Genomic DNA, 26,557 nt, shown 5'->3' on the forward strand with positions numbered 1-26,557 from the left:
TGTGTGAATAGGAACACATAACAAGCATACAGTGGGGTTTTACTCAAATTGGACTGCAAAAGTGGAAATTGTAACAATTAGTTGTGTATTGTTGTTAAATGCTTAACTATCCTAAATGGTTTAGGGTTGATTGCTTGTGTATGGCTAGAATCACTGGCTACCTCTGTACCTTTTAAACTTTACACCTTTTCACATCTTTCACTATTTTGCTGCCAGAGACATTTACATTTTTGCACACGTTAAATGCATTTTAGGAGAGACCCTGGATAACAAAATGGTGATGTTGTAATTTTTTGTCGCAAGATATCAGAGCAACTGTTTATCAAACCCATTAAATACAGTAAAGTTAACTTTATTAAACACAAACACAATATATTACTCTTATTTTTGTAAAATACAGAAGATGAGTTTGCATTGGGATTGTGGTAAGGCATCATAAATGTTTAATCTACTATATAAAATAAGGTCTGCTGAGATTGTATGTACATAGATAGGAAACTGTTTAAATGAACAGGTCCAGAAAGTAGTGATAAATTAATCATTCTCTGAATGGTCTAAAGTTGTGAGTGGTGTGCCCCAGGGTTCTATCTTAGGGCAAGTGCTGTTCACTTTATGTATTAATGATATAGAGTTTGGAATCAAGAGCTGAGTTTGTGTTTGCCGAAGGTACCAAATTATGCAGGGGAATAACTTTGGCACGTACCTTATTTATAGGAAGACCTTGACAAAATAGGGGGTTGGGTAACAATATGGCAGATGAAGTTCAGTACTGAGAAATGTAAAGTTATGCACAAGGGTGGCAAAAATACACATGGAAAATACACATTGCTCCTCTGGGAGAATCAGTAATGAAAAAAGATTTGGGGGAGCTTGTAAATCACAAATGCCAAGCCTTCCATAACAAAGCAAGCAAAATCTTGCATTAAAAAGAACATTATGAAGAAGTAGACTGGCACATGCTAGTGAGATGACAATACTCCTTTATTTAGCACAGGATTAAATAAGTGTCCTTCCTTTATTACATGTTTCAGCCCTATGCGGGCTTTAGTCATAGCAGGGGTAAGAACGTAACACACAATCTAAAAGTACTAAAGCCAATAAACATTATGTAACACAGCTGTTAATTAATTGCATTGTTAACTAAGTGAACACAGACATTGATAAATTGTGTTCACTGATACTAATACATGTTATCCAAACTGATACAAAATACACTATATTGCCTAAAGTATTGTGACGCCAGCCTTTATATGCACATAAACTTTAATGGCATCCCAGTTTTAGTCTGCAGGGTTCAATATTGAGTTGGCCCACTTTTTTCAGCTATAACAGCTTCAGCTTTTCTGGGAAGGCTGTTCACAAGGTTTAGGAGTGTGTCTATTGGAATGTTTGACCATTCTTCTAGAAGCGCATTTGTGAGGTCAGGCACGGACGTCGGACAAGAAGGCCTGGCTCACACTCTAATTCATCCCAAAGGTGTTCTATCGGGTTGAGGTCAGGACTCTGTGCAGACCAATCAAGTTCCTCTACCCCAAACTCGCTCATCCATGTTTTCATGGACCTTGCTTTGTGCACTGGTCTGCAGTCATTTGGGAACAGGAAGGGGCCATCCCCAAACTGTTCGTACAAAGTTGGGAGCATGAAATTGTCCACAATGTCTTGGTATGCTGACACCTTAAAGGTTCCCTTCACTGAAACTAAGGGGCAAGCCTAACCCCTGAAAAACATGGATGGGGGTCCCCCTTATCACTCCCCTGCAATCCTCCCCGCTGGGGGTCTTCTTTAACTGGAGGGGGTCCCTATGTTCCTGGATAGAGGTCCTTCCTTATCACCCTCCTGCAGTCCTCCTAGCTTGGGGTCTTCTATAGCTAAAGGGAGGAAAATTCCTGCCCCCCCCTTAACACCCCTTGCAATCCTCCTAGCTGGGGGTTTTCTAAAACTGGAGGGGGTAGAGAGGGGAATTTCTGCACTCCTGGATGGGGGTCCCTTCTTATCACCCCCCAACAGTCTTCCAAGCTAGTGTTTTTTTTAACTGGAGGGAAGTTCCTATGTTCCTGGATAGGGGTTACCTTTTATCACACCCCCTGCTGTCCTCCTAGCTGGGACTCTTCTTTAACTGGGTGTGCACTGTGACCACGCGCTGCCTGCCCAAAACTAGCCTGCTCAGCACCCTGCAGGGTACTGTGGCAGTCGTGACAGGAGAAAGCCGGATAGGCTAGCCTGCCCATTGTCTGTTATATGGGGAAAAATGATTGGGGGGGGGGGTTTGCACCATGTTTTACCGCACCAGGTGACACCAACCATAGTGATGCCACTGCTTCATTTGGCAGTATCTGGATCCATGGGAATGGCCTCTACACACGATCATGTTTCAGGACCTCTGCACAGGTGGGGGATGCCAGATGTGGATCCTGGTTTCAAGGCCAACAAAGTGGAGAGGCCTCCAGGTGCATTTTCTCAAATGTATCTTCGTTGTCTGGAAGTAATTCATGCTGTTATCTGCTGGTTTACCTCACAGTCACTGTTTCCTGTAAAAAGACAGATTTTATGTCTTTTGCACATGCCATAAAATCTGTTTTTGGAGTTCCTAAAAGGACACAGACTCCATCCTTCTTTATTTTTTGTTAGCTGACTTATGTACTGCTTTTCTACAAACTGAGGCATGCTGGGAGTGGAAGGGATTACTGTATACGTGGCTGGTCACTGTTTGTTGCCAGTGTCCAAATCCTCCTGTAGTGGCAATATGACCCAAATGTCTCTGAATTCTGTGTCTGCTTATGAACTCCAAGAAACTGAGGGGGCATTTCCCTTGAAATGTGTTGGCTTTACTTATCACTTGTGAACTAACAATGTTGAGAATCATCTTAAAAATAATTGCACTTGTGACCAACCTTTATACGGAGTGCCCCTCTTCGCTCATTCAAAATCAGCTGTGGCTATTGTATTTTGACAGCTAGTGCGACTGGCTATCAAAATACTTTAACAGTGGCTGGAGCCGATTGGATGTCAGAGCTGATTGGATGTCAGCAGTCATTTTCAACCTGGCTTCTTCAAATTTTCAATTAAATGTCAGGCAGAAGGGTACAGATAAGGCCATGCATACAGCAAATTTTGACTGCCAATTCATCAGGAAATTTGCTCTGTGTATGGCCAGCTTGAAAAAGCTGTTTTTCAGGCAAATGTGGCCCCAGGATTAAAGGCTCTATTGCTCTCAAATCTCTATAAAACCTTTAAGCTCCAGGACCAACTAATCAAAGAGAAATCTGCAAAGGTAATTTTCTTCCTACAAGACAGCCATCCTGGACCCGCTCACATTGTATGGCTAAGAACCTTAGGTAACACCAGTGCATCTCTATACTGCGACATTCAGTCTCACCTCTGGTGCATGGTAAACTGTGCTCCAATGCCTGTTTTTTTTGTGGCATGGTGCTATCCTGTCACAATGCCAAGGCAGAGTGTGAGTTTGGAATGTCTAATAAAATTTGCAGTTATTTATGCTATTCTCTATTTTCACATTTGCATGTATGCATATCATGATTTTCCATAACATTTACCATTGGTTGATCTTTACATTTCAAACATCTTGTAACATACATTTCTCCTGCACATTTTATTGCAATACAAACATTGCGCACCTGTCTACATTTTCAGATATTAAAGATAGCACCCCATTTTCCTAGAGCTAATTGAAGGAAACCTGTGCTGCAAAAAATATAAAAGTTGGCATTGCCAACCTCCTTTTTGAAAATGCGAGTTGCCTGCCTGTCTTCCTGATCTAATGGTTTAATTTTTTTCTGAGTCTGGAAAAGATTTTCAGCAAATGGAAGAAGATTGAAGTCAGAGTTCCTGATCTACATGTCTGTTCCAGGCAAGTAACTCAGAAATTATGAAGATTAGCATGTCAGCCAGGCAACGAACACTTTCTGAAGGAAAGATCCGAAATATAAACCTTCACATTTCTTTCAACTCTTGTTGGCTTTAAATTATTGGTTCACTGACATTTAGGAAAATATCTTTGAGCAATTTGGGAAAATTCAAAGTATAAAGTCTTGAACCTGGATAAAAAAAATAAACACGTAGAAATGCTTTTGGTCATTTACGTGTTTTGGTCTTTAATGATAAGTTATGAATTTAAGTGCTGTTTGTTTACATCATTTTTAAAGCTCATTGTGTGTTGTCTCCTAGAACCACCCATCCATCTCCCACCATGATAAAGTCCATAAGATACCAGAACACAGCTGTTCTCATCATCCTTCCATCAATGCATCGGCCGTGGTAAGGATCACTGTGCATCAAATCCATCCATTTGTTTTGTCAATACATAATAGCACCTTGTTATTGTGCTATCCTCTGCCTGTCATTATGACATTTTACAGCAAGTAAATCTAACCTTATGGTGATCACAGCATTCATTGCTATTGATGTTTTCATAGCTTTTTTCATGCTTTATTATATTCTGGAATGTTTACCCTATGATATGTGCATATGGTGTATTCTATTTTGCTCTTCCTGCATTGCTGTTTTTAATGTTATATGGGAAGTGAAGAGGTTTTATTTTTTGTAAATTTAGTTTTTTTTTATCTTTGGTTAACAATATAGTAAAGATTAGCATTGGTTTGTACAAAAGGTACAAAATAAATACAAAAAAGCCATATTAATAACACTTAAAGAACTATAGGTAAACCTTTTTTGGATAGAGTAAGGGCGGGTTCGAACCTCTGTCAGTTATGTTTTTGCCATCCATGTCCCATTTAGGAGGTTTACCTTCACTTCCTGTCCCATAGCCAAAACAGGAATTCAGAAAAAATCCCTGCAAATAATGGAATCCTTTTAGGGCCCCCAGGTCACCAGAACTAGTATCCCCATTGGAAGATCTCCCCTCTATTTTTTTTTTAGGGACTTGGATTTTCTTTTACATTCACTTTCAATGATAATGGTAAGCAAGACAAACAGACATGGTGAATCTCCCTAACTGGGACACAGACAGCAATAAAAACTGACAGGGGTTCTAATCCCTCTCCGTATCCAAAACAAACAAAAAAAAAGAAGTAATACTCTACAATATGCAATTCGCAGCGCATATGTAGTGGATTGATTTTTGTCTAATGTAAAGAAATGTAATCAGCATGACTATAGGGCAGGTAGCAACATAGATGCACAAAGGATTTGCATTTAGCACCTCCCCATTCTGCTTTGCATGACCTCAGTACCCAACTGCATGCAGTCTGGTGTCTTAAAGGAAATAAAAAATGCCATACTGGTTTGCATGACCTCATCAATACCCAACCGCATGTGGCCTGGTGTTTTAAACGTAAAATAAAAAAAAATTATATGCATTAATGTTGGTTATGACCAGAAGAGGAGTTGACAATAAATAGGGAATAGCAATCACAAGCAGATGTAAAACTGGTATAAATGAAAAATAAATATTATTGGGAAGTCTGCAGAAGATAGCTTTAGTTATGAGAGAGAATATTATCCATTTGTATTGGGTAGCAGTTCTAAAAATTGTTACATTTTTTGGACTGATTGACCGTAACAAATGATAGCAGTATCAGTGGGAGTAGAGGAGCAACAATGCAGTGGGGGCTGGCCAATAGGAACCTCAGCCTCAAAAGAGCCCAGGGCTCTTAACTTAGTAAATGCAGATGCCAACTGGGTGCAGAGGTGAAAGTGGAATTTCACTCTCTCAGTAAATATTGACTATTTTGAATCTTTATGCTGGTAGCATAAATCGTAAATAGATAGGAAAGTATACCATAATTACTTGGTTTACCTGTTTTTTTTTTACATTTCTTTAGTTACTTCCTAGTTTCCATGCCTAGGTCAATTATGTCATACATCCCAGGAGTCGAGGAGGGGTTTTCACAGCTAAGCACACCCTCCTGTCTGCATGACTAAGCTAAGGGCAGATGAATTCCAGAAAATAAATGCTTCATGAATTATCTGTCATTACTCAAGATGGTTACAGCCAAAAACGTTAAGGGGTGTTTTGTAAAGGATAAGTTTACCTTTGTAAAAAAAAATAATACATGCAATTTGTAAAAGAATAATAAATCTTTGTGCAGGTAGAAAAATGTGCATTTATTATTTTTTACTTGGAGCCTAAAAAGCATTGCACCCACGATCAGCAGATCACGATGCCATGTAGGACTCCTGCAGACTTGCCAGTGTATGTGTCTGCTCGTACCTTATACACCCTGACAGGAAGAGAAAATGATCTACAACAGCGCTCAACTGCACCATGGTAGTTTTATTGAGAAGCCGCAAAGGCTGTCGGTACTTGTAGTTTTCCATTTACAGAATTCTGTGAATGAATGACGCGGCCGGGCAGAGCCCCACTTGGCCACGTTTTAAGAAAAAAAGAAAAATACTGACAGCTAGCGGGGAGAAGTTCCCCCTCTAGCTGTCACTAGATGCAGCGGAGTGAGCAGCTGCTCCAGGAGTGGGAACATGTTACATGTTCCACCCTAAAACCAGGTGGAGCGTGTAATATATTCCCAAAGGTGAACATATCCTTTAAGTGATTTCTCAGCAAAATAAAGCATGGGGACATGGATGGATGTGGGAGTTTGCTTTGAATATTAAAAAATAAAATAAATAGCGCTTTTGGTTTGTGGTGTTCAGATACCGGCAGTTCTGCTTTAACTAAATACATTCTTAATTTTTCTTTCTCTTCTAAAGAATGTACAACATCTCATATTTTGTTCTATAGATAAGGACTCAAAGCAGAACTAAACTTTATCTGAGCACCACAAATGTAAAGTGGATCTAAAGGCTGAATACCTGCATGAAGGTAAAAAAACCTTCAGTGTGCAGCTCTCCCCTCAGCCGCCCCCCCAAATACATACCTAAGCAGGACCAAGCCACACTCTGCTGTGTCTTATGGACGCAGAGAGCAGGGCTCAGGAGCAAGCATGCATCAGTGCCACCATTGCAAGCAGATTGCTATGAAGGCACTGCTTGGGGGGGGGGGGGACCAGAAGCGTCAGCAGGGGAACCCAAGAAGAGGAGGATTAGCGCTGCTCTGGGCAAAACCATTGCACAGAGCAGGTGAGTATAACATGTTTGTTATTTAAAAAAAAAATAAAACAATGATCCTTTAGTATTTTACAACACCATTTTTATTATTCAAAGCAAACTCATCCATCCATGTCTCCATGATTTATCTTATTGGGAACGAACTGTGAAAAACACACCCCTAGCATTTCTAGCAGTGGCCATCTTGAGTAAGGGCACAGGCATAGGTATGGTAATGGATATATCCAGTTGTATTGGGTAGCAGTGTAGAAAGTTGTGACATTTTCTTGAACTGATTAATCCTAACAAATGTTCAGCTTGATGTGGATATTTTCTCTACTGTTCATGGCTTAGGTTGTGTGACATAAATTCTCTATCTGGTTGTATAAACTATAGTGGCTGCCTCTGCTGCTGGTCTTGCACTATTAGTGGGAGCAGGGGTTGGAGGAACAGTGGGGGCTGATAGGAACCTCAACCTCAAAAGTGCCTACAACCATCTACTTAGTAAAAGCTGATGCTAGCTAGAGGGTAACTAAAGAGTTTAAAATGTATCCCATTTCATTCTATAGCAAAGATCTTCAATCATGGCACCATAATAGTAATCACTCTCTTTAATATGGACGATCTGTTTGTCTCTCCATTCATAAGCAAGCTTACAATGTTTTCAAGCTTTATCTCTTATACTATGTATGTCACCTCCACCTGTGCAACCTGATAGTTTCCCTCAGCAGTGACAGGCCTTGTAGCTGTTCTATTTTCCTTGTCCATCCACATTGATATCAGTAGGTGCTTGTACATAAATATGAAAAGGCTACAATTGTTCATGCCATGGTTCTCTTTACTGACAAATTAGATTGTATCCATAAACGACATGCAGTGTACAGTGCCTTGAAAAAGTATTCATACCCCTTGAAATTCTCCACATTTTGTCATGTTACAACCAAAAACATAAATGTATTTTATTGAGATTTTATATGATAGACCAACACAAAGTGGCACATAATTGTGAAATGGAAGGAAGATGTGATGGGATCAGATGGATCTTGATATCCAAGAGGTGTTCTATTGGATTTAGGTCAGATGAGCATGAAGCCATTCAATGGTATCAATTCCTTCATCCTCCAGGAACTGCTTGCATACTCTTGCCACATGAGAGCGGGCATTGTCATGCACCAGGAGGAACCCAGGACCCACTTCACCAGTATTGGGTCTGACAATGGGTCCAAGGATTTCATCCCGGTACCTAATGGCAGTCAGGGTGCCATTGTCTAGCCTGTAGAGGTCTGTGCATCTCTCCATGCTATGCCTCCCCAGACCATCACTGACCCACTACCAAAACGGTCATGCTGAATGATGTTACAGGTAGCATAACGTTCTCCATGGCTTCTCCAGACCCTTTCACGTATGTCCTCAGGATGAACCTGCTCTCTTCTGTGAAAAGCACAGGGCACCAGTGGTGGACCTGTCAATTCTGGTGTCCAAATGCCAATTGAGCTCTATGGTGCCGGGCAGTGAGCACAGGGCCCACTAGAGGACGTTGGGCCCTCAGGCCACCCTCATGAAGTCTATTTCTGATTGGTCAGAGACATTCACACCAGTGGCCTGCTGGAGGTCATTTTGTAGGGCTTTGGCAGTGCTCATCTTCTTCCTCTTTGCACAAAGGAGCAGATACTGGTCCTGCTGATGGGTTAAGGACCTTCTACGGCCCTGTCCAGCTTTCCTAGAATAACTGCCTGTCTTCTGGAATCTCCTGCATGCTCTTGAGACTGTGCTGGGAGACACAGAAAATCTTCTGACAATGGAGCTTGTTGATGTGCCATCCTGGAAAAGTTGGACTGCCTGTGCAACCTCTGTAGGGTCCAAGTATGGCCTCGTGCTACCAGTAGTGATACTGACCCTAGCCAAATGCAAATGCAAAAAACAGTCAGAAAAAATGAGCAGGGAAAAACATGCCAGGCTTCCACCTGTAAAACCATTCCTGTTTTGGGGGTTGTATCATTGTTGCCCATCTAGTGCACCTGTTGTTAATTTCATTAACACCAAAGCAGCTGAAACTGATTAAAAACCCCCTCTGCTATTTAACGGTCCAGATCAATATCCCAGGAGTTTAAATTACTTGATGCTATACTCTGAATAAAAAGTGTTCCTTTAATTGTTTTGAGCAGTGTATTTTTAAGTATTTTATCCAATGTGAATCCAAAGAGTAGAAAATATATATAATAATAATTATTTAAAAACAAAACGTGATTACAGAAGTGGTAAAAAGGTCCTCTAATTATGGTGGATGTAGGTAAATGTACAAAAGATGTATGTACGTATAGTAAACCATAACTTTATGCATGATTTAAAGTGTAACTAAACCCAGGACTCTGCATTCACTATATCCAGTCTCCCACAGTACACAGAACATGAAAATGCAATTATTTTAGTAAATATAAACTGCTAAATACCTTTTCTCATTAGCAGTATATAGAAGTCTTGGGACTTCTATTAGTGTCCAGCAGAGCACTGGTTAAAGCTTGTAGGAGGAGTTTTCATTCTCCCCTGATTGTCTTGTGAGGCTGCTTAACCCTTGACCCTCTGGCTCTGTGCTGATCACATGCACTCTCCTAAGAAAAAAAAAATCTCTAGCAATACACACCAAACTGAACATGTGCAGCTTGCCTCCAGGGCTCTGTTCTGTGTTTAGATGGATTGGGGACAGTAGAAGAAGGGGAGGATCAGAGAGGACAAAATCAAACATCCTTTTTACACAATACAGAGACTTAACCCCTTAGGTTCCACAGTGAGTATAACAAGCATGGTTTACTGCATTTACAGACTGATTTTACTGTTGTGGGTTTAGTAACATTTTAATATACAGTACATACATCCATTACACTTCTGAATCAAGCAAAATGGCTTCACTCAGATAAGTTCTTCCCTTATTCTGATAATTTTGAAGCCTTGTACTCTATGCATGGGGAGTTCAAGAAGAGATCAACTATTTCCACTGTGGATCCAGCCATTCTTGCACTAAATAAGCAACCTACTGTATACCCTCATTTAAAGGCTCAGATTATAGGTATCTACTCTTTTGCAGTCATCTTTACCTTGGTGGGCTCAGCCCTGCAACTGGATCTTGCTACCTTGTTGATTTTTCAGACAATGGCAAACTGCAAAGAGGATATCAGTAGTGAACCTTCTACAGATATAGATGATCTTTCACCCTCAGCACAGCCCTTCTTTGTAGATGCCATTAAGAACATGATCTCTAGAATGTCCTACTCTCTGTGTATATGTGCAGAACCTTATGACTTAAATCCTGGTTGGTAGAACGTCCTCGTGAAATGTGCATTTGGCACATGCCCTTCGAAGCTATGCTCCTCTTAGGAAGTTCACTTGCAGGGTAAATTGAGGTTGCTACTTTCCCCAATCTCACCACCCCATTCTATGCCCCTCCCCCCATGAAGTGTATATGTATGTTTGTCCCCTCACAGAGTCTTCATCTGCTGCAGGTCATTTACTTGGTGGCAAGTCTCTCATCTTTAAGCTCTCCGGACCTTCTCTAAAATTACATTTGTATGAAAAGTTGCCCCCTCCCCTTGACAAAAGTGGAGGGGGGGACGTTTATTAACATTTTCTCTACATAAGACAAACCAGTCCCATCCTTTTAATTTAATCTGTCCTTCGAAGATGTACACCAAGAATCACTATTGCTGTCCCTTATCCACTGAATGTGCTACACGTTCTTATTTGCTGCTTTACAAGGCAGACAGTTTTTCTTGCACATATATATAAATTTCCTTACCTGCTAGGGAGGATTTCAAGGACTTCTAAAATTTTGCATGTGGACCTCATCTATAGACCTACTAATATATCTCCCATATGAGACATCCTTTTAACTTTAACAGCAGCCGCAATGTGATGGGAGGCTTACTTCCTAGCTCTCCATACTTCAGTGTAGTTTACATTGCTGAACTTGCCACATCTTGTGGTGCTGTATCATTAGACCCCTAATCAGACCCTGAACCTTCGTGTACCAGGTTACCTTGGAGATCTTTTTCTTTGAAAGTTCCTCAGCCAAATCTCTGATTATAGCCCAAATGTTGACGCTCTCACCTCCCCCTACAGTTAACACTGCACCCTTCCTGAGCTTCTCCCCTGACCTTGCGCTGCTCAAAACATCTGTCTAATCCTCATTTCAATATACAGTGTATATATTAGTATCCCTTCAGCATAACATTTTGTCTATAACAGACACCAAGTTCACAAACATGCTGTTAACAATTTTGTTTGCATCTCCATTAAAATGTCCCTCAGTTCTACTTGCAGAAAGACCAGGGCCTTTTTTTTTCATTCCAGGTCACTATACTCTTCATTACACATGGATGCTTTATAACATGGACCACCTTTTCTACAAAGGCCTTCCTGGCCAATAACCCTCATACTTTGCCCAGAGTCTACATAAGTCCTCTCTCTCCATATTATGGTCAAGGATCACTTGGTCACCTGTTTTATGAGCTGAGCAGTCCTTGTGCTCTTTAAAAACATTAGTCTTGACACCAGTCAACTTCTATGCCAGCCTAGTACTGGAAAAAGTATAATTGCCTTTGCCTTCAGTACACCCTTATGTTCTCGTTTCCCTCCACATGTGGAAAACTCAGCATTTGTGTACCCATCTATGCAAACCTATTCAATTATGTGACTGCTTTACAGACTCTCAACTAGAGATCTCCCAGAATCCTATGGGTTGGATGCCCTTTTTTTTTTTGAGAGAATGCAGATGGCCCCTTTCCCATTCCTCTGTAATTTGTCGTGTGAGGTAGTTATCACCTGATGTGGTGATAGGGAACCCCATCCTAGAAATTGTTCTTGTCTCTCATTTATCAACTTCTTCTGTTGGACTCCCAAAACACCTAACTCTTGGTGAATAAAAACAAACAGGAGTTGCAGAAAAGCTCTGGTGGTGTAACATGTAAATAAACCATTTATTGTCGATGTAATAGTAATAAAATACTCTGTGGGAAATTACCTCACAAAAGAAGATGTATAGACAAGCAACTGCCAAGTCACACTGATGTGCAGACCGATGGATTGAAGCTCGCAAGCAGGGAGCAAGTCACATTCTTTCCCTTAAACTGATGCTGCTAGTCCAAACTGTCATCTACGCTGCTCAGAGATGCCACTCGATCTCAGGCAAGGTGAACACAGAACATATGGCTGTACGATCTCCTCCTCATCACCAGAGCAAATGGAATGGGATGCGTACCTGGAAGGTCTGGGGCTTTCCTTAGGTACTCTTATCAGGCAGAGCCCTCCCCTTGTTTAAATAGGCTTTACTCCGTTGAAAGGGCTTTTGTAAGAATGGAACCACATCCTGTCTATTACTGCAACAGTAGTCGTCATGCTTTGGCTTCCCCTGTGATCAGTGCAAGGACTGCTGGGACACTTTGGACATCAAAAAGGTAAGTATCCAGGTTACGAAATTGTTAGGACTTAAACTAGTGTTGTCTAAAAGTTTCTAGTGAGGACTGGGTACAAGGTTAAGGTTAGGTTTTAGGCAAAAGTTTCAGTTTTGGGTTAAAGGCAAGGGAAAGTATTGGGTACTCCTGGTACTCAAAAACATTGCACTGCCTGTCCGAGTCTTGGATGTGCTACAAGTTTTAAATATACAATTGGTAACAAAGGTTTCCTTGAAAAGCTCCTGCTTTCATCTCTGTTACATTTCAAACATTGGGAGTCTTTATCCATCTTACAGCAATAAACATTTGACATGGATTTTAGGACTTCTCTACTCTAGCCAAAATGTAAAAAAAATAATAATAATAATTGACTTACTTTTAATACTCCTGGGCCCAAGAGGCTGAACTGTGTACGAGTTGCAGCATCTTTTCAGTGCAAGGTGCAAAATTAGGCTCTAACTTGATGTGCAGAACCTTTTTTGGACCTCTGATGTCTCACTCCTCTGCTGTGAAAATGCTTTGTGGCTTAGAGGTCAAATAATCTCATCATTAATTGTATCCTCATTAGTGATGGGCCGAGCACCCCCCTATTCAGTTCGTGGTCAATTGTTTGAACCTACCGAACGTTCAACCATTAACTTCGAACAGGGACAATTTATTGACCCTGCCCCCCCCCCCATGTAAATGAGTATGCGGTACATGGTCCCGCTACCCATTCACAAGAAAAAAAAGTGTAGTAAAAAAATGACAGGAGACAGTCTTTGACAAGGCCTTTATTAAAAACAAAAATAAAAAAAATGTCCCTCGAAGTAGATGCAACGTCAATCACGATGCCTGCCAACCCGCAGACTCGTAAAAGGAAAAAAAAAATGCTCCGTCTCAACGCTGTCTCCCACCGTTTGACAGCTGCGCCGGGATGACCGTTCTTAGATACTGTGATGATGATGTGGCATCATCATGCACTGTGATTGGCCAAAGCAATGCACCAGACCACAAGTGTCAGGGCACAGTGCATTATGGGGCACAGCGAGCCAACAGCCCGCCGAACGCCCTTGCCGTTAGTGTGTTCAGCGAAACATAAAGCCCTTCACTAGTCATTATGTTGGTTTACAACTGCCTGTAACTTTGAACCTGGGAACAAGACATTTTTGTGTCCTAATGAATCAAGATTTCAGAAGGATATGTTTTACTGCAAATTGATGCCCATGTAAATAACACAGGCTTTAATAGTAATTACCGTTTGTATGGTAAAGAGGAACTGAACTTTGAAAGCTGTGGCCAAAAAAAAGGGGGAAGTGGAGGGTAAAGCACTAGCCGCTAGTATTTCCTGTGATTTCCCTGCAACTGATCTTTCCCCTCTACTGGCTTACTATGATTTGTTTTGCATTATGTCTCTATATGCAGGCAAGAATCTTGATAGAGATAGGACTTTGCTTCCTCATGTCTGAGCCTTCATTGAAAGAACAATGAGCAGTAGTGACATCATCAGATCTCCTGAGACTAGCAGCAAAGAAATAGTGCCTTAGATCTCACACTGCAGATATATTGCTATGAGGCTGTATTCCAGGGGTAGGCAACCTTAAAGAGGTGGAGATCTACCTGAAGAACATGGGAGTAGTTGGGCACAGTGTCGGCCAGTGTCACCTCCTAAGAGCAATCATGGGTTTACAGCAGGTGGTGAGGAGGCAACATATCACCTCATCACCACCTGTCAAACACACTTGGATCAGTTTGCAGTGCCTGCTGCACTTGTCAATAAGCCCTTAGTTGCATCCAGCAGCGGCACTCTTAGGGCTCATTGACATGTAAAGTTGGGGGGGGTAAAACCCTGCGTTTGAGTCATGGTTTTACCTCCCCCAATCCCTACCTCCTTTAGCTGCTGGGGCAGTAGCCAAAGGTATACACATGCCGCAGCAGGAGTTACACCCCTGCTTTTGTTGGGTGCTACTGCCAGTCAGTGGAGACCCATTCAAGTAAATGGGGCCGCACTGCAAGCGCCCGCAACTGCATGCTTCTGCTGATTAAAGCAGTTGGTGAGAAAGCAACACACCGCTGCCTATATAACCCTTTGTTGCTGTACTGCACAAGGTTACAGGGCTCTTGCAGAACCTCATTCACTTGAATGGGTCATGCTTGGCATGTGCTATACCCACCAACCATGACAGGGCATAGGAGCCAGCACTATAGAGGAGACAAAAACTTATGCGGCTCCTGCTCGTTACTATAGCTCCAACTTTACAAGTTGTCCCTCTGCATTGCACTCTGTTTGGTGCTCTGGGATGGTGGGTCAGAAAGCCCAGACCATGACCTACTAGTCACCTGGCCAAGATCTACTGGTAGATCACGATCTACTAGTTGCTGACCCCCGCTGTAATGGACTGCATAAGCACACTCACTAGGAAGTGGATTGCTTTTTTTCAGGAGGAATTCAAGACAAAAGGTAAATTTTTCAGGGTACTGCTTAGGCAGCTTACAAAGGGGTTAGTTACTTTAAAATGGATTTGAGCTCAAAAGGTGAAGATTTGCTATGTTATAAAGAACACATAGAAACATTATTTGTGCCTAAGCAGTACCCTAAAGGTTTTTGTTTTTTTTCTTGAAAAATAGCAGTTGATTTCCTGGTCCTGATATGTCTGGGTTGAACAAAAAAACTACCCGTGTATACCAGGCTTGAAGAACCTGTATTCTTTGTAGAAAAATTTTCAGCCAGTATGCTAATAAAGATCCCCTGCATGATCTTTTCATAACGAATGATGGGCAGAGTGGAGGTTTTACCATCACATTTGACCCAAGGCAAACCATGTACATGAGAATGACCAGGCAAGGTCTTGTTTTCTGTCATTGTAATGGATCTTGGAGATTGTGCCTGTTTGAACACTCGGGCTTCCTCCTAGGTATTGAAGGTTCCTGAATTTAATATTAAAGTACTTTGTTTTTCTGCTGTGTTTGCATGCACTACATAATCCATTTTTATTTGTATTCATTTATGTTTTGATCATTGTTTGTTTTGTTTTTTTGTCCATCTACTGTTTTGATCATATATATAGTTCATTGTGTATTGTTTATCAGACTCATCCATCCCGCACCAGGCTTTCAGAAATCATGGCAAAGGGTTTTACAGCTGTCCCGGGTTCCTTTCAAAGTGCATCCGTTACAGTACAGTTGGTAAGAACCATTGAGTGTCAGCAAAAACTCGCAGTAACATATTCAAATGTATATGAGATTTTATAAAAATATGTATGTATATATGTATATGAGACTTTATAAAAAATACTTCTAGTCAATAATGAATAACAGCTTTTTTGCTGTTGTCTTGGTATATACAGTGGGGCAAAAAAGTATTTAGTCAGCCACCAATTGTGCAAGTTCTCCCACTTAAAAAGATGAGAGAGGCCTGTAATTGGCATCATAGGTAGACCTCAACTATGAGAGACAAAATGAGAAAAAAAATCCAGACAATCACATTGGCTGATTTGGAAAGAATTTATTTGAAAATTATGGTGGGAAATAAGTATTTGGTCACCTACAAACAAGCAAGATTTCTGGCTCTCATAGACCTGCACCTTCTTATTTAAGAGGCTCCTCTGTCCTGCACTCATTACCTATATCAATGGCACCTGTTTGAACTTGTTATCAGTATAAAAGACACCTGTCCACAACCTCAAACAGTCACACTCCAAACTCCACTATGGTGAAGACCAAAGAGCTGTCGAAGGACACCAAAAACAAAATTGTAGAACTGCACCAGGCTGGGAAGACTGAATCTGCAATAGGCAAGCAGCTTGGTGTGAACAAATCAACTGTGGGAGCAATAATTAGAAAATGGAAGGCATACAAGACCACTGATAATCTCCCTTGATCTGGGGCTCCATGCAAGATCTCACCCCGTGGGGTCAAAATGATCACAAGAACCGTGAGCAAAAATCCCAGGACCACACAGGGGGACCTAGTGAATGACCTGCAGAGAGCTGGGACCAACATAACAAAGGCTACCATCAGTAACACACTACGCCGCCAGGGACTCAGATCCTGCAGTGCCAGACGTGTCCCCCTGCTTAAGCCAGTACATGTCCGGGCCCATCTGAAGTTTGCTAGAGAGCATTTGGATGATCCAGAAGAGGATTGGGAGAATGTCATATGGTCAGATGAAACCAAAATAGAACTGTTTGGTAGAAACACAACTCGTCGTGTTTGGAGGAGAGAGAATGTTGAGTTGCATCCAAAGAACACCATACCTACTGTGAAGCATGGGGGTGGTAACATCATGCTTTGGGGCTGTTTCTCTGCAAGGGACCACAGGGACCAGGATGACTGATCCATGTACAGGACAGAATGAATGGGCCATGTATCGTGAGATTTTGAGTGCAAACCTCCTTCAATCAGCAAGGGCATTGAAGATGAAACTTGGCTGGGTCTTCCAACATGACAATGATCCCAAACATACTGCCCGGGCAATGAAGGAGTGGCTTCGTAAGAAGCATTTCAAGGTCCTGGAGTGGCCTAGCCAGTCTCCAGATCTCAACCCCATAGAAAACCTTTGGAGGGAGTTTAAAGTTCGTGTTGCCCAGCGACAGCCCCAAAACATCACTGCTCTAGAGGAGATCTGCATGGAGAAATGGGCCAACATACCAGCAACAGTGTGTGCCAACCTTGTGAAGACTTACAGGAAACGTTTGACCTCTGTCATTGCCAACAAAGGATATATAACAACGTATTGAGATGAACTTTTGATATTGACCAAATACTTATTTTCCACCATAATTTGCAAATAAATTCTTTCCAAATCAGCCAATGTGATTGTCTGGATTTTTTTTCTCATTTTGTCTCTCATAGTTGAGGTCTACCTATGATGCCAATTACAGGCCTCTCTCATCTTTTTAAGTGGGAGAACTTGCACAATTGGTGGCTGACTAAATACTTTTTTGCCCCACTGTAGTTATTTCTTAGACATCTCATATTCTTATAGTAAATAGTAGTGTTCATTCTGCTGCATATAGAATGTGAATATATGTTTTGCCAAGAAATAGAAACTTAATTTGTGAGAAACTGTCCACCTTTAAAGTATATGTGAACCTGTACTTCATAAAATTCAGTGTAAAATAGAAATGCAAGGTAAAACATTTTTGTATTTTTAAACATATACCGTGTGTGTGTGTGTGTGTGTGTGTATATATATATATATATATATATATATATATATATATACATACATACATACACAGTACGGAATGGTGAAATCATATCCTTGCTATCGAATACAACAAATACAGATAGAATAACTTTACAGCTATTAAATAAATTTTAAACATCTTGAACTAAGCCACTACACACTGGGAAAAAGAGTAGGGTACTTCTAGCTAAACCAGATAAAAATCCAAACCAAAAAAATTCTATACATGAAAAATTAAGACAGGCTTCAATGACTATGACATTTCTGAATATACCCTGTTAAAAGGCATGGCAATAAACCAACCCTAAGATCAAGAAGCAACAAAAGTTAATTAACGACTCAAACTTCAAATGCTCAACATTTTGCAATATGAAGTCCTCAAGGCAATGTCATCTCTTCCAGGAGGCAAGTTACCTAGTGTAAATGTTTTTTTTTCTTTTTCAATGAATTTTACCAAAACTTTAAAGTCCTCTTTCCTGTCTTAGTAAACCTTTTACCACAGTAGCCACAATAGGCACCTTTACCAAAGAGCTTCCCCAAGTGGTCTTAGACTGTCTACGGCTGGCCATTATATTATACCATTTTCTTGTACAATTTTCCTTTAGATTTATCAAAACCATATAATAGGAGGTCAAACTTAAACACGTTCAATTAGTATGCAATCAGGCAGGCCGATCCACTACATACAGTAGTTGAAGGTAAATCTAAAGGAAATTAAATAAGAAAATCGTATAATGTGTGACTAACCTTAGTCTTAGAAATAACCAACTTCTCACAGCAGCTTTCAATTTGTTTCACTCTAACTGAAGAAGTTTCTTGAATCATTCATTCTATCTTTCTAACTTTTCTCAGAACAGATTCTTCAGATGTTGGTATAGACAGTGACTACTTAACATTAATATTAACATTTATTGTTTTCAGATGGAAAAACATTAGAATTTTCTTGTCAGTGTATCAGCCATGAACGTAGTCAGATTTTTACATCCATATTTGTCATAGCCTGTGGAACTACTCAATATACTACCTTCTAAGCATATGCTATTCTACTGAATCTGCATATCACAAATATAATGTTAAATAATTGTAGCCAAACTTTGGTGATTATTCTGTTGTACAATAGTCTCGACAAATTCCCTAACCTATGGGAATGTGCAGTTTGAAAGGCTGATAGAATCATACTTTTTTAATGCTTAAAAAGTGCATAATAGCTGTGCAGATTAACTGCTTGCATTTAATACTGTATACCTGTATATAAAAGGACGTGACTATAAAATGATACATTAAAGGGACTCTAAACTTTGGTGTATATATATATAATGCAAGTATGTATGTTCAACCCCAAAAAGAACCTTCTTTCGCTCTCAGCCTCTTCCAAATGTCCAAATTCTTTTTTTTTTTTTTTTCTTTCTTTCTTCTTGCTTCTGAAATGGATTATGAGCTATGAGATGTGTCATGTGCATAGGCAGTGCACATGACCGTAACTAACATGCACTGCTTGCTCCAAACAAACAAGGGGTAAAACGAATTGTTCAGGTGCTTAGCAAAGGATATTACAGGGAGGCAGAAAAACACATCAAGAAACAGTTTTACGAAAAAATAGATTACAGGAATAGATGTGTATAGATCAGTTTTGGAAGATAAGTAAATTGTTTAGTGTTCTTTTACCAATGGGCTTCTCTAACTATAAAAAAGCTATAAAAAATACTTTTATAAGTCTAAATACATTTCACATAAACAACATGAATTATGAAATGTGTTCTATTTGCTTAGCAAAGGCTGAATTCACAATGCAGTTTTCCTTCTTGTCTCATTTTTTGAATGTAGTTTGAAATGTTGGTTTATCCACTAGATGGTGCAGTTACAGCTTTTCTATGAGAAGTGCTGAAGATATAACGTTTGGATTGAGCTTACTTGTGCTACAAAATGATCACCCCTAGCTTTTCACTGTTTTAAAGAAAAAGGTGTCTCAGAAACATTAGAGACTAGCCATGAGCAGTGTGCCAAGTAGAACTCCCTCAGCGAATGTACCCCAAGTTAGTTATAGGGAAATCATCATTACTACTTTATGAACTGGTGCAATTTTTTTTTTTCGGTGTAAATATAAAATAGTTTATATAAATATTAGGCTTCCTCCTTTGGAGCCAAGAGTTGGAGCTGTAGGATTAATTCACACAGATGCATAGACCCAAAGGTTCGTGAAAAAGCACTTGTCTATACGCCCAGAGCAGCGTACAGCCACGTCCAGAAATGTGTTAAATATCATTGGGTCTGACAGGCGCAGCAACAATCTGTACTCGCATCTGAGTGTGTACTTGCATACAGAGACTAATGAGCAGCACTGGAAGCAATCTGTCTGCATCCGAATCCAACCAGCAAGAGTCAAACAAATATTGCTTAATAAAAGTATGACTATTGCACTATACGGTATGTAAGATTTACATAATCAGATGTAAGTTCTGGCAACTTTAACTTACAGAGTGTACCTTCTTAAAGCTACCATGTTGCTATAGCAAAGTTTCAAGGAGAAGCTATAAAAGGAATCATTCACAAGGAGTGTTTTAATCCGAGCCGCATGCAAGGCCGTGTTTACTTGCACAGGGATGCACAGGTGTTGCATGCAACCCATGCCAGCAGTCCCATTGCTGTCTATTGGGATGAAGTGTCTGCATGGACACAGCCACTGCTCCCAATCTAACATCTGTGCAGGTACAGTACATGGCCCCAAACACACCCAGGGTCAGAGGTTAGCAGTAGCAATCAGTATGATGGGATCATGGAAGTACACACTCCTGGATGTGTTGGTTTCCCTGTGGACTTCAAGGAACCTTTTTTCAGCAAGGGAGCAGCATTCAGCAGCGTGGGTGGCAGAAGAGGTAAGTATGGTTGTTCTTCTTTTAAAGGTATAGCATCTCTAGAAAATGTTACTATACGGTTATTTTAAAGCAATATTAAACACCAAAACAGAAAAAATTATATATTGCAGCTTGCCAATTCCTAAATGTACTGAATGCATTCATTTATTTATAATTTTAACCTGGTGATCTAGCCAGTTAAACATTTCTTGTGTTGGTTGGGGGCGTGGCCCGGCTGGAGTCCAGACCGAGGGTGCCATTCATCTCACCTCATGCACATTGGTCTGCCTTTGATGTGCTCCTTATGGATCTTCCCTTCTGATAACACATTTCCTGTCCTAAGGTGATAAACAACAGAGACACTTTTGGACAGCTTCATTGTCAGTCTGGGACAGAGGGTACTGTTAGATGCAGTAGTGACTAGTAGACATGTGCAGTTTGTATCGTTCCAAATTGCAATTCAGAGGAATTTTTTGTTCGGAAATTCAAATATATCCAAATTACAATAGCAATTAATTTAAACAAATCTGAACTAACAAAAAAAAAATTGGGGCTGAAATTTAATTCAAATTTGAATCGAATTTGAAAACAAAATCGAATTTGAAAACAAATTTGAAATATAAACATATTGTTGAATATTGCTTTAGAAAATATTTACTTGTGTAGCAGCACCCACACATGTTCTCTTAAGGAATGGTATACACGTGCCATTCTTCAGAGCTGTGTGCCATAAACATTGACTCCAGCGCGCATGCGTGGGAGTGATGTCATTGCGATTCAGCAATTCAAGCTGCTGGTGCCCATGAATCCAGCGGAAGGACCAGGAGAAGATGTAAGCCCTGTCAGCAGGAACAGCACACTGCTGGAGGGCTTCTTTTTAAGGTACGTTTTTCTGTTAATTTATTTTTTGAGTATGAAAACATATTAAAACACTCATAATAAATTATATTAACTGCTCTGAACACAGTCCTTTGCCAAACATGCAACCTTAGCAGACTTTGTCAGAAGATCATAGTTAAGTCCCCATCTCAAACATCTTACCCTGGCTGCTGACTAATCCAAAAAGCAAAGCACTTTCTCCAAAAGGGAAGACTGCATGTGTAAGAAGGAAAGGACCAAAAGGAGAACATATAAAGAATGTACAGTATAAAGTCCAGGTCTAATTTTAATATATGCACTTAACTGGCACCTGAAGCAGTCATGCAAATTACACCTCAGGATTACTCCTGTGTTATCAGTCCAGTTAAATTAAAGTGTGTGATGGACAGAACAGATTGATAGTCTTCTGAAGGATATACAAAGATTGTAAATGGCAATGAAATCACTTGCAAGTTCAATCTTAGCAGAACATACTGCACAAAGGGAACACCGAAAATCATTAAATCTACATAGAGCTAAGGGGTGATTGCCAAATGTAAAAGAAAGTTTTTATGAAAAAGGGAATAAATGTAAATCATTAGCCAGGGTCCTTCGGACTCAACAAGCTTGTGGGTATATTCCTGAAATTTTTAATTATAATGTCGCTAAAGTTTCAACTACAGAAGAGATTGCAGAGGTATTTAAATATTACTATTCCTCATTATATAATATTGATTCTCTTGCCCTCCCTAGACAGTGAACAGGTAGGCCTGAAGTAATTTCACATTGCTTGAAAGTGCCAGAACTTTTCTTGTCTCTCTCCGGAGGTTTTGGCTGATTTAGACTCTCCAATTACATCTGATGAGTTTTCATGGCTATTTTTCAGTCGCAGGGTGGCAAAGCTCTAGGGCTGGGTGGCTTTCCACTACTTTATTATAAAACTTATGCACCTGTGTTATTCTCATACTTTGTCAGAACTTTCAATGCCATTGGTTCTGGTTCTCTCTTCCTGACAGATAATCTTAAAGCCTATATTTCTGTGATTCTAAAGGAAGGGAAGAAACCTCATCTATGTCAAAATGACAGGCACATTTCTCTGTATTGCCAAAAGTATTGGGACACATGCCGTTACATGCACATGAAGATTAATGGCATCCCTGTCATAGTCCATAGGGTTCAATATTGAGCTGGCCCACTCTTTGCAGCTATAACAGCTTCAACTCTTCTGGGAAGGCTGTCCACAAGGTTTAGGATTGGGTCTATGGGAATGTTTGACTATTCTTCCAGAAGCACATTTGTGAGGTCATTCACTAATGTCGGACAAGAAGCCCTGGCTCGCAGTCTCTGCTCTACTTCATCCCAACAGGAAGGGGCCATCCCCAAACTCTTCCCACAAAGTTGGGAGCATGAAATTGTCCAAAATGTCTTGACTCCTTAAAAGTTCCCTACACTGTGCTCATGCACTGACCCCACTCTGTCATTTTACATGGCCTACCACTCCAAGTTGCTGTTGTTCCCAGTTGCTTCCAATTTGTTATAATACCACTAACAGTTGACTGTGGAATATTTAGTAGCAAGGAAATTGCACAGGTGGTCACGATACCATGCTTCACTGAGCTCCTGAGAGCGATCCATTCTTTCACAAATGTTTGTAGAAGCAGTCTGCATGCCTAGGTGCTTGATTTTATCTACCTGTGGCCATGGAAGTGATCAGATACACCTGAATCCAATGATTTGGAGGGGTGCCCCAATACTTTTGACAATATAGTGTATTGTCCATCTGGACCAGGTGGGCTTCATCACCTCTAATTAAGCCAGGGATAATACAGCTTAGGCATTGACCATCGTACATCCTGCCTGCTCATGTTCTACTCCTCTAATGCTGTTGTTATGGATTCTGAAAAGGCTTTTAATAAAGTGAACTGGACATTTATGGAGGGGACGTTGGCCCTTCTGGGTTTGGATAGTAAGATGATTTCTTGGATTAGGGCAATATATTCTCATCCTACGGTACAGGTAAAGATCGATGGAAACCTATCAGATCCATTTCAGATTACCAATGGGACCCGCCAGGTTTGCCCTTTGTCTCCGTTGATCTTTATTAATATTATTATTATACAGGATTTATATAGCCCCAACAGTTTGAGCAGCGCTTTACAATATAAGGGAGACAGTACAATTACAATACATTTCTGTACAGAAGGAATATGAGGGCCCTGCTCATGGAGCTTACAATCTAAAGGAAGGGGGAGGTGATACAAAAGGTGATAGCTGTGGGGGATTATCTGGTGGAGGTGATTTAAGTACAGTTCTTAGGTGGAGGTGGGGTAGGCTTCCCTGAATAAGTGAGTTTTCAAAGATCGCCTAAAGGCAGACAGGGTGGGGGCTGATCAGACATACTGTGGTAGGGAGTTCCAGAGGATGGGGGAGGCTCTGGAGACGTCCTGGAGGCGAGCGTGGGTGGAGGTGATGAGGGAGCTGGAGAGGAAGATTTCTTGGGAGGAGGGAAGTGGGTGATTTGGGCAGTATCTGTGGATGAGGTTGGCGATGTAGCTAGGAGCAGTGTTGTGGATGGCTTTGTAAGCTGTGGTTAGTATTTTGAATTTTATACATTGGCTTAGTGGAAGCCAGTGAAGGGATTGGCAGAGAGGGGCAGCATTCGCTGATCGGTTGGTAAGGTGTATGAGTCTGGCAGCAGCATTCATAATAGACTAAAGAGGGGATAGCCTGCGCAACGGTAGACCAGTGAAGAGGGAGTTGCAGTAGTCAAGGCGGGATAAAACCAAGGTGTGGATAAGTTGTTTTGTGGTGTCATTGGTAAGAAAGGGGCAGATTTTAGAAATGTTCCGGAGGTTGAGGTGGCAGGATTTAGCCAGTGATTGGATGTGGGATGAACAGGAGAGGTCAGAGTCTAGGATTACGCCTAGCACCCTGGCATGAGGGAAAGGACCAATAGTTGTGCTGTTGATCTTAATGGTAAAGTCGTGAGTGGGGGATCCGGGAAGAGGAAATATTACCAACTCAGTTTTGGAAAGATTAAGTTTAAGGTAGTGGTGTGACATCCATGCTGATATGTCGCTTAGTAGATTTGTGATACGTGAGGAGATTGAGGGGATGAGCTGGGAAGTGGAGAGATAGATCTGGGTGTCATCAGCATAGAGGTGGTATTGGAAGATATGGGAGATTATCAGTTGGCCCAGGAAGGAGGTGTAGAGAGAGAAAAGGAGAGGCCCAAGGAAATAACTTTGGGGTACCCCAACAGAAAGAGGAAGAGGAGCGGAGAAGGAGGAGTTGTATGTGACACTGAAAGTGCGCTGAGAAAGGTAAGAGGAGAACCAGGAGAGAGCAAAGTCACAAAGGCCTATGGAGTGGAGTTTACTGAGGAGGTGGTCGACTGTGTCAAAGGCAGTGGAAAGGTCAAGGAGTATGAGTATGGAGTAGTGGCCATTGGTTTTAGCGGTTAGTAGGTTGTTAGTGAGTTTTAGTAGGGCAGTTTTTGTGGAATGTTGTGGGCGGAAGCCAGACTGTCGGGGATCAAGAAAGTTGTTGTCGGTGACGTAGCAGTATATATGGTTGTGAACAAGGCACTTGAGAAGCTTGGAGGCAAACAGGAGCAGGGAGATGGGTCTTAAGTTATTCAAACAGGTGGGGTCCAGCGAGGGTTTTTTGAGAATAGGGGTGACCAGTGTATGTTTGAGCGGAGAGGGAAAGGTGCCCATGGAGAGTGAGAGGTTGAAGATGTAGCTTAGAGAGTTTAGGATAGAGCGGGAAGGAGGCTGCAACAGTCGTGAGGGGACAGAATCCAGGGGTCAAGTGGTGAAGTGGGCCTTGGAAAGGAGTTCGGTAACTTCCTCAGTGGTAACAGGTTCGAAGGAGATGTGTGTGGAGTTGGGCCTGGTATGTTGGTTAGAGGCGGAAGCTTGACACTGGATATTTCTTCATGAATTGTGTCGATCTTGTTCTTGAAATGACTGGCAATCTCCTGTGCAGTCAGTAAGTTGGTGGGTGGAGGCAGTGGGGGGTGGAGTAAGGAATTAAGGGTAGAGAAGAGTTGGTGAGGATTAGATGAGAGGGTCTTGATGAGAGTGTTGTAGTAGGTTTGCTTAGCAGCGTGGAGGCTGGAGTTGTATTTGAGAAGATTTGTAGAGGGTAAAGTCTTTCAGGGATTTAGTTTTACGCCATGTTCGCTCAAGAGTGCAGCTGCATCTCTTGAGACTTCTGGTGTCATCTGTTTGCCAGGGTTGTGACAGGCGAGGCCTGGTTCTGCGTGTAGAGAGAGGAGCAAGACTGTCCAGGGAGGATGATAGATAGTTGTAGGCAGATGTGGCCAGGTCTGAGCAGGGCAGGTGTGCTCTTTTATCGTAGAGGCGCTCAGTAGTAGTGTGAAGAAGGTCCAGGCTGAGGTTTCTACAGGTAGTGGTTTGCTGGTTGGAGGCATGGGAGGTAGGAGGCAGGGAGAGTGTGAAGCTGATAAAGTTGTGATCAGAGAGAGGAAAAGGGGTGTTAGAGAGGTTACAGGGAGTGCAATAGTGGGTGAATACAAGGTCAAGGGTGTTGCCATTGGAGTCGGTGGTGGATTGTGACCATTGTGTTAGGTTAAAAGAGGAAGTTAGGTTGAGAGCTGGCAGAGGTGAGAACGTTGACTGGGATGTTAAAGTCACCGATGATGATGGCAGGCACCTCATAGGAGAGAAAGTACAGTAGCCATGCTGAAATGTCATCAAGAAAGCGTGACACTGGGCCTGGGGGCTGGTAGATGACTGCGATCCTCAGACAAACAGGAGAAAAGAGACAAATACAGTGCACTTCAAAAGAGTGGAGAGAAAGAGACGGAAGGGCAGGAAGAACCTGGAACGTGCTTTGTGGAGAAAGAAGTCCTTCTTACTCTAGAACCTTTCCTTAGAAGCATCGGGGCCAACCCTTAGTATCCATGGTCCCATTATACACCCTGTTCCAAATTATTATGCAAATTCTATTTAAGTGTCACAAAGATTAAATATTTTGTTTTTCATTTTAACTCATGGATGGCATTGTGTCTCAGGGCTCTTTTGATCACTATAAACAATCTCGGACACCTGTGATAATTAGATTGGCTGGTGAGCCCAATTTAAGGAAAAACTACTAAAGTACGGTGTTCCACATTATTAAGCAGAGCACCATTTTCAAGCAATATGGGGAAGAAAAAGGATCTCTCTGCTGCCCGAAAAGAGTGA

At 41.3% G+C, this 26,557-nt stretch overlaps 1 protein-coding gene across 30 annotated transcripts in view; it reads left to right on the top strand.

The window, feature by feature from the left end:
* Positions 1 to 26,557, top strand: part of GPHN (gephyrin) — a 591,738-nt gene that overhangs the window by 350,556 nt on the left and 214,625 nt on the right. For 21 of the 30 annotated variants that reach the window (XM_089681455.1, XM_089681470.1, XM_089681459.1 and 18 more), the window contains exons 8-9: positions 4,186 to 4,275; positions 15,534 to 15,629. The exons of 8 other annotated variants lie outside the window; for them this stretch is intronic. In XM_089681455.1, the coding sequence (XP_089537581.1) occupies positions 4,186 to 4,275; positions 15,534 to 15,629 (186 nt within the window). The remainder of the gene's footprint in view (positions 1 to 4,185; positions 4,276 to 15,533; positions 15,630 to 26,557) is intronic. One more of the 30 variants, XM_089681465.1, reaches the window with a different exon arrangement.

The sequence above is a fragment of the Staurois parvus genome, unplaced genomic scaffold, assembly GCF_062004578.1.
Source record: "Staurois parvus isolate SC_StPar_1 unplaced genomic scaffold, SC_StPar_1.0 ptg000267l, whole genome shotgun sequence".
In the NCBI taxonomy this organism is placed as follows: Eukaryota; Metazoa; Chordata; class Amphibia; order Anura; family Ranidae; genus Staurois; species Staurois parvus.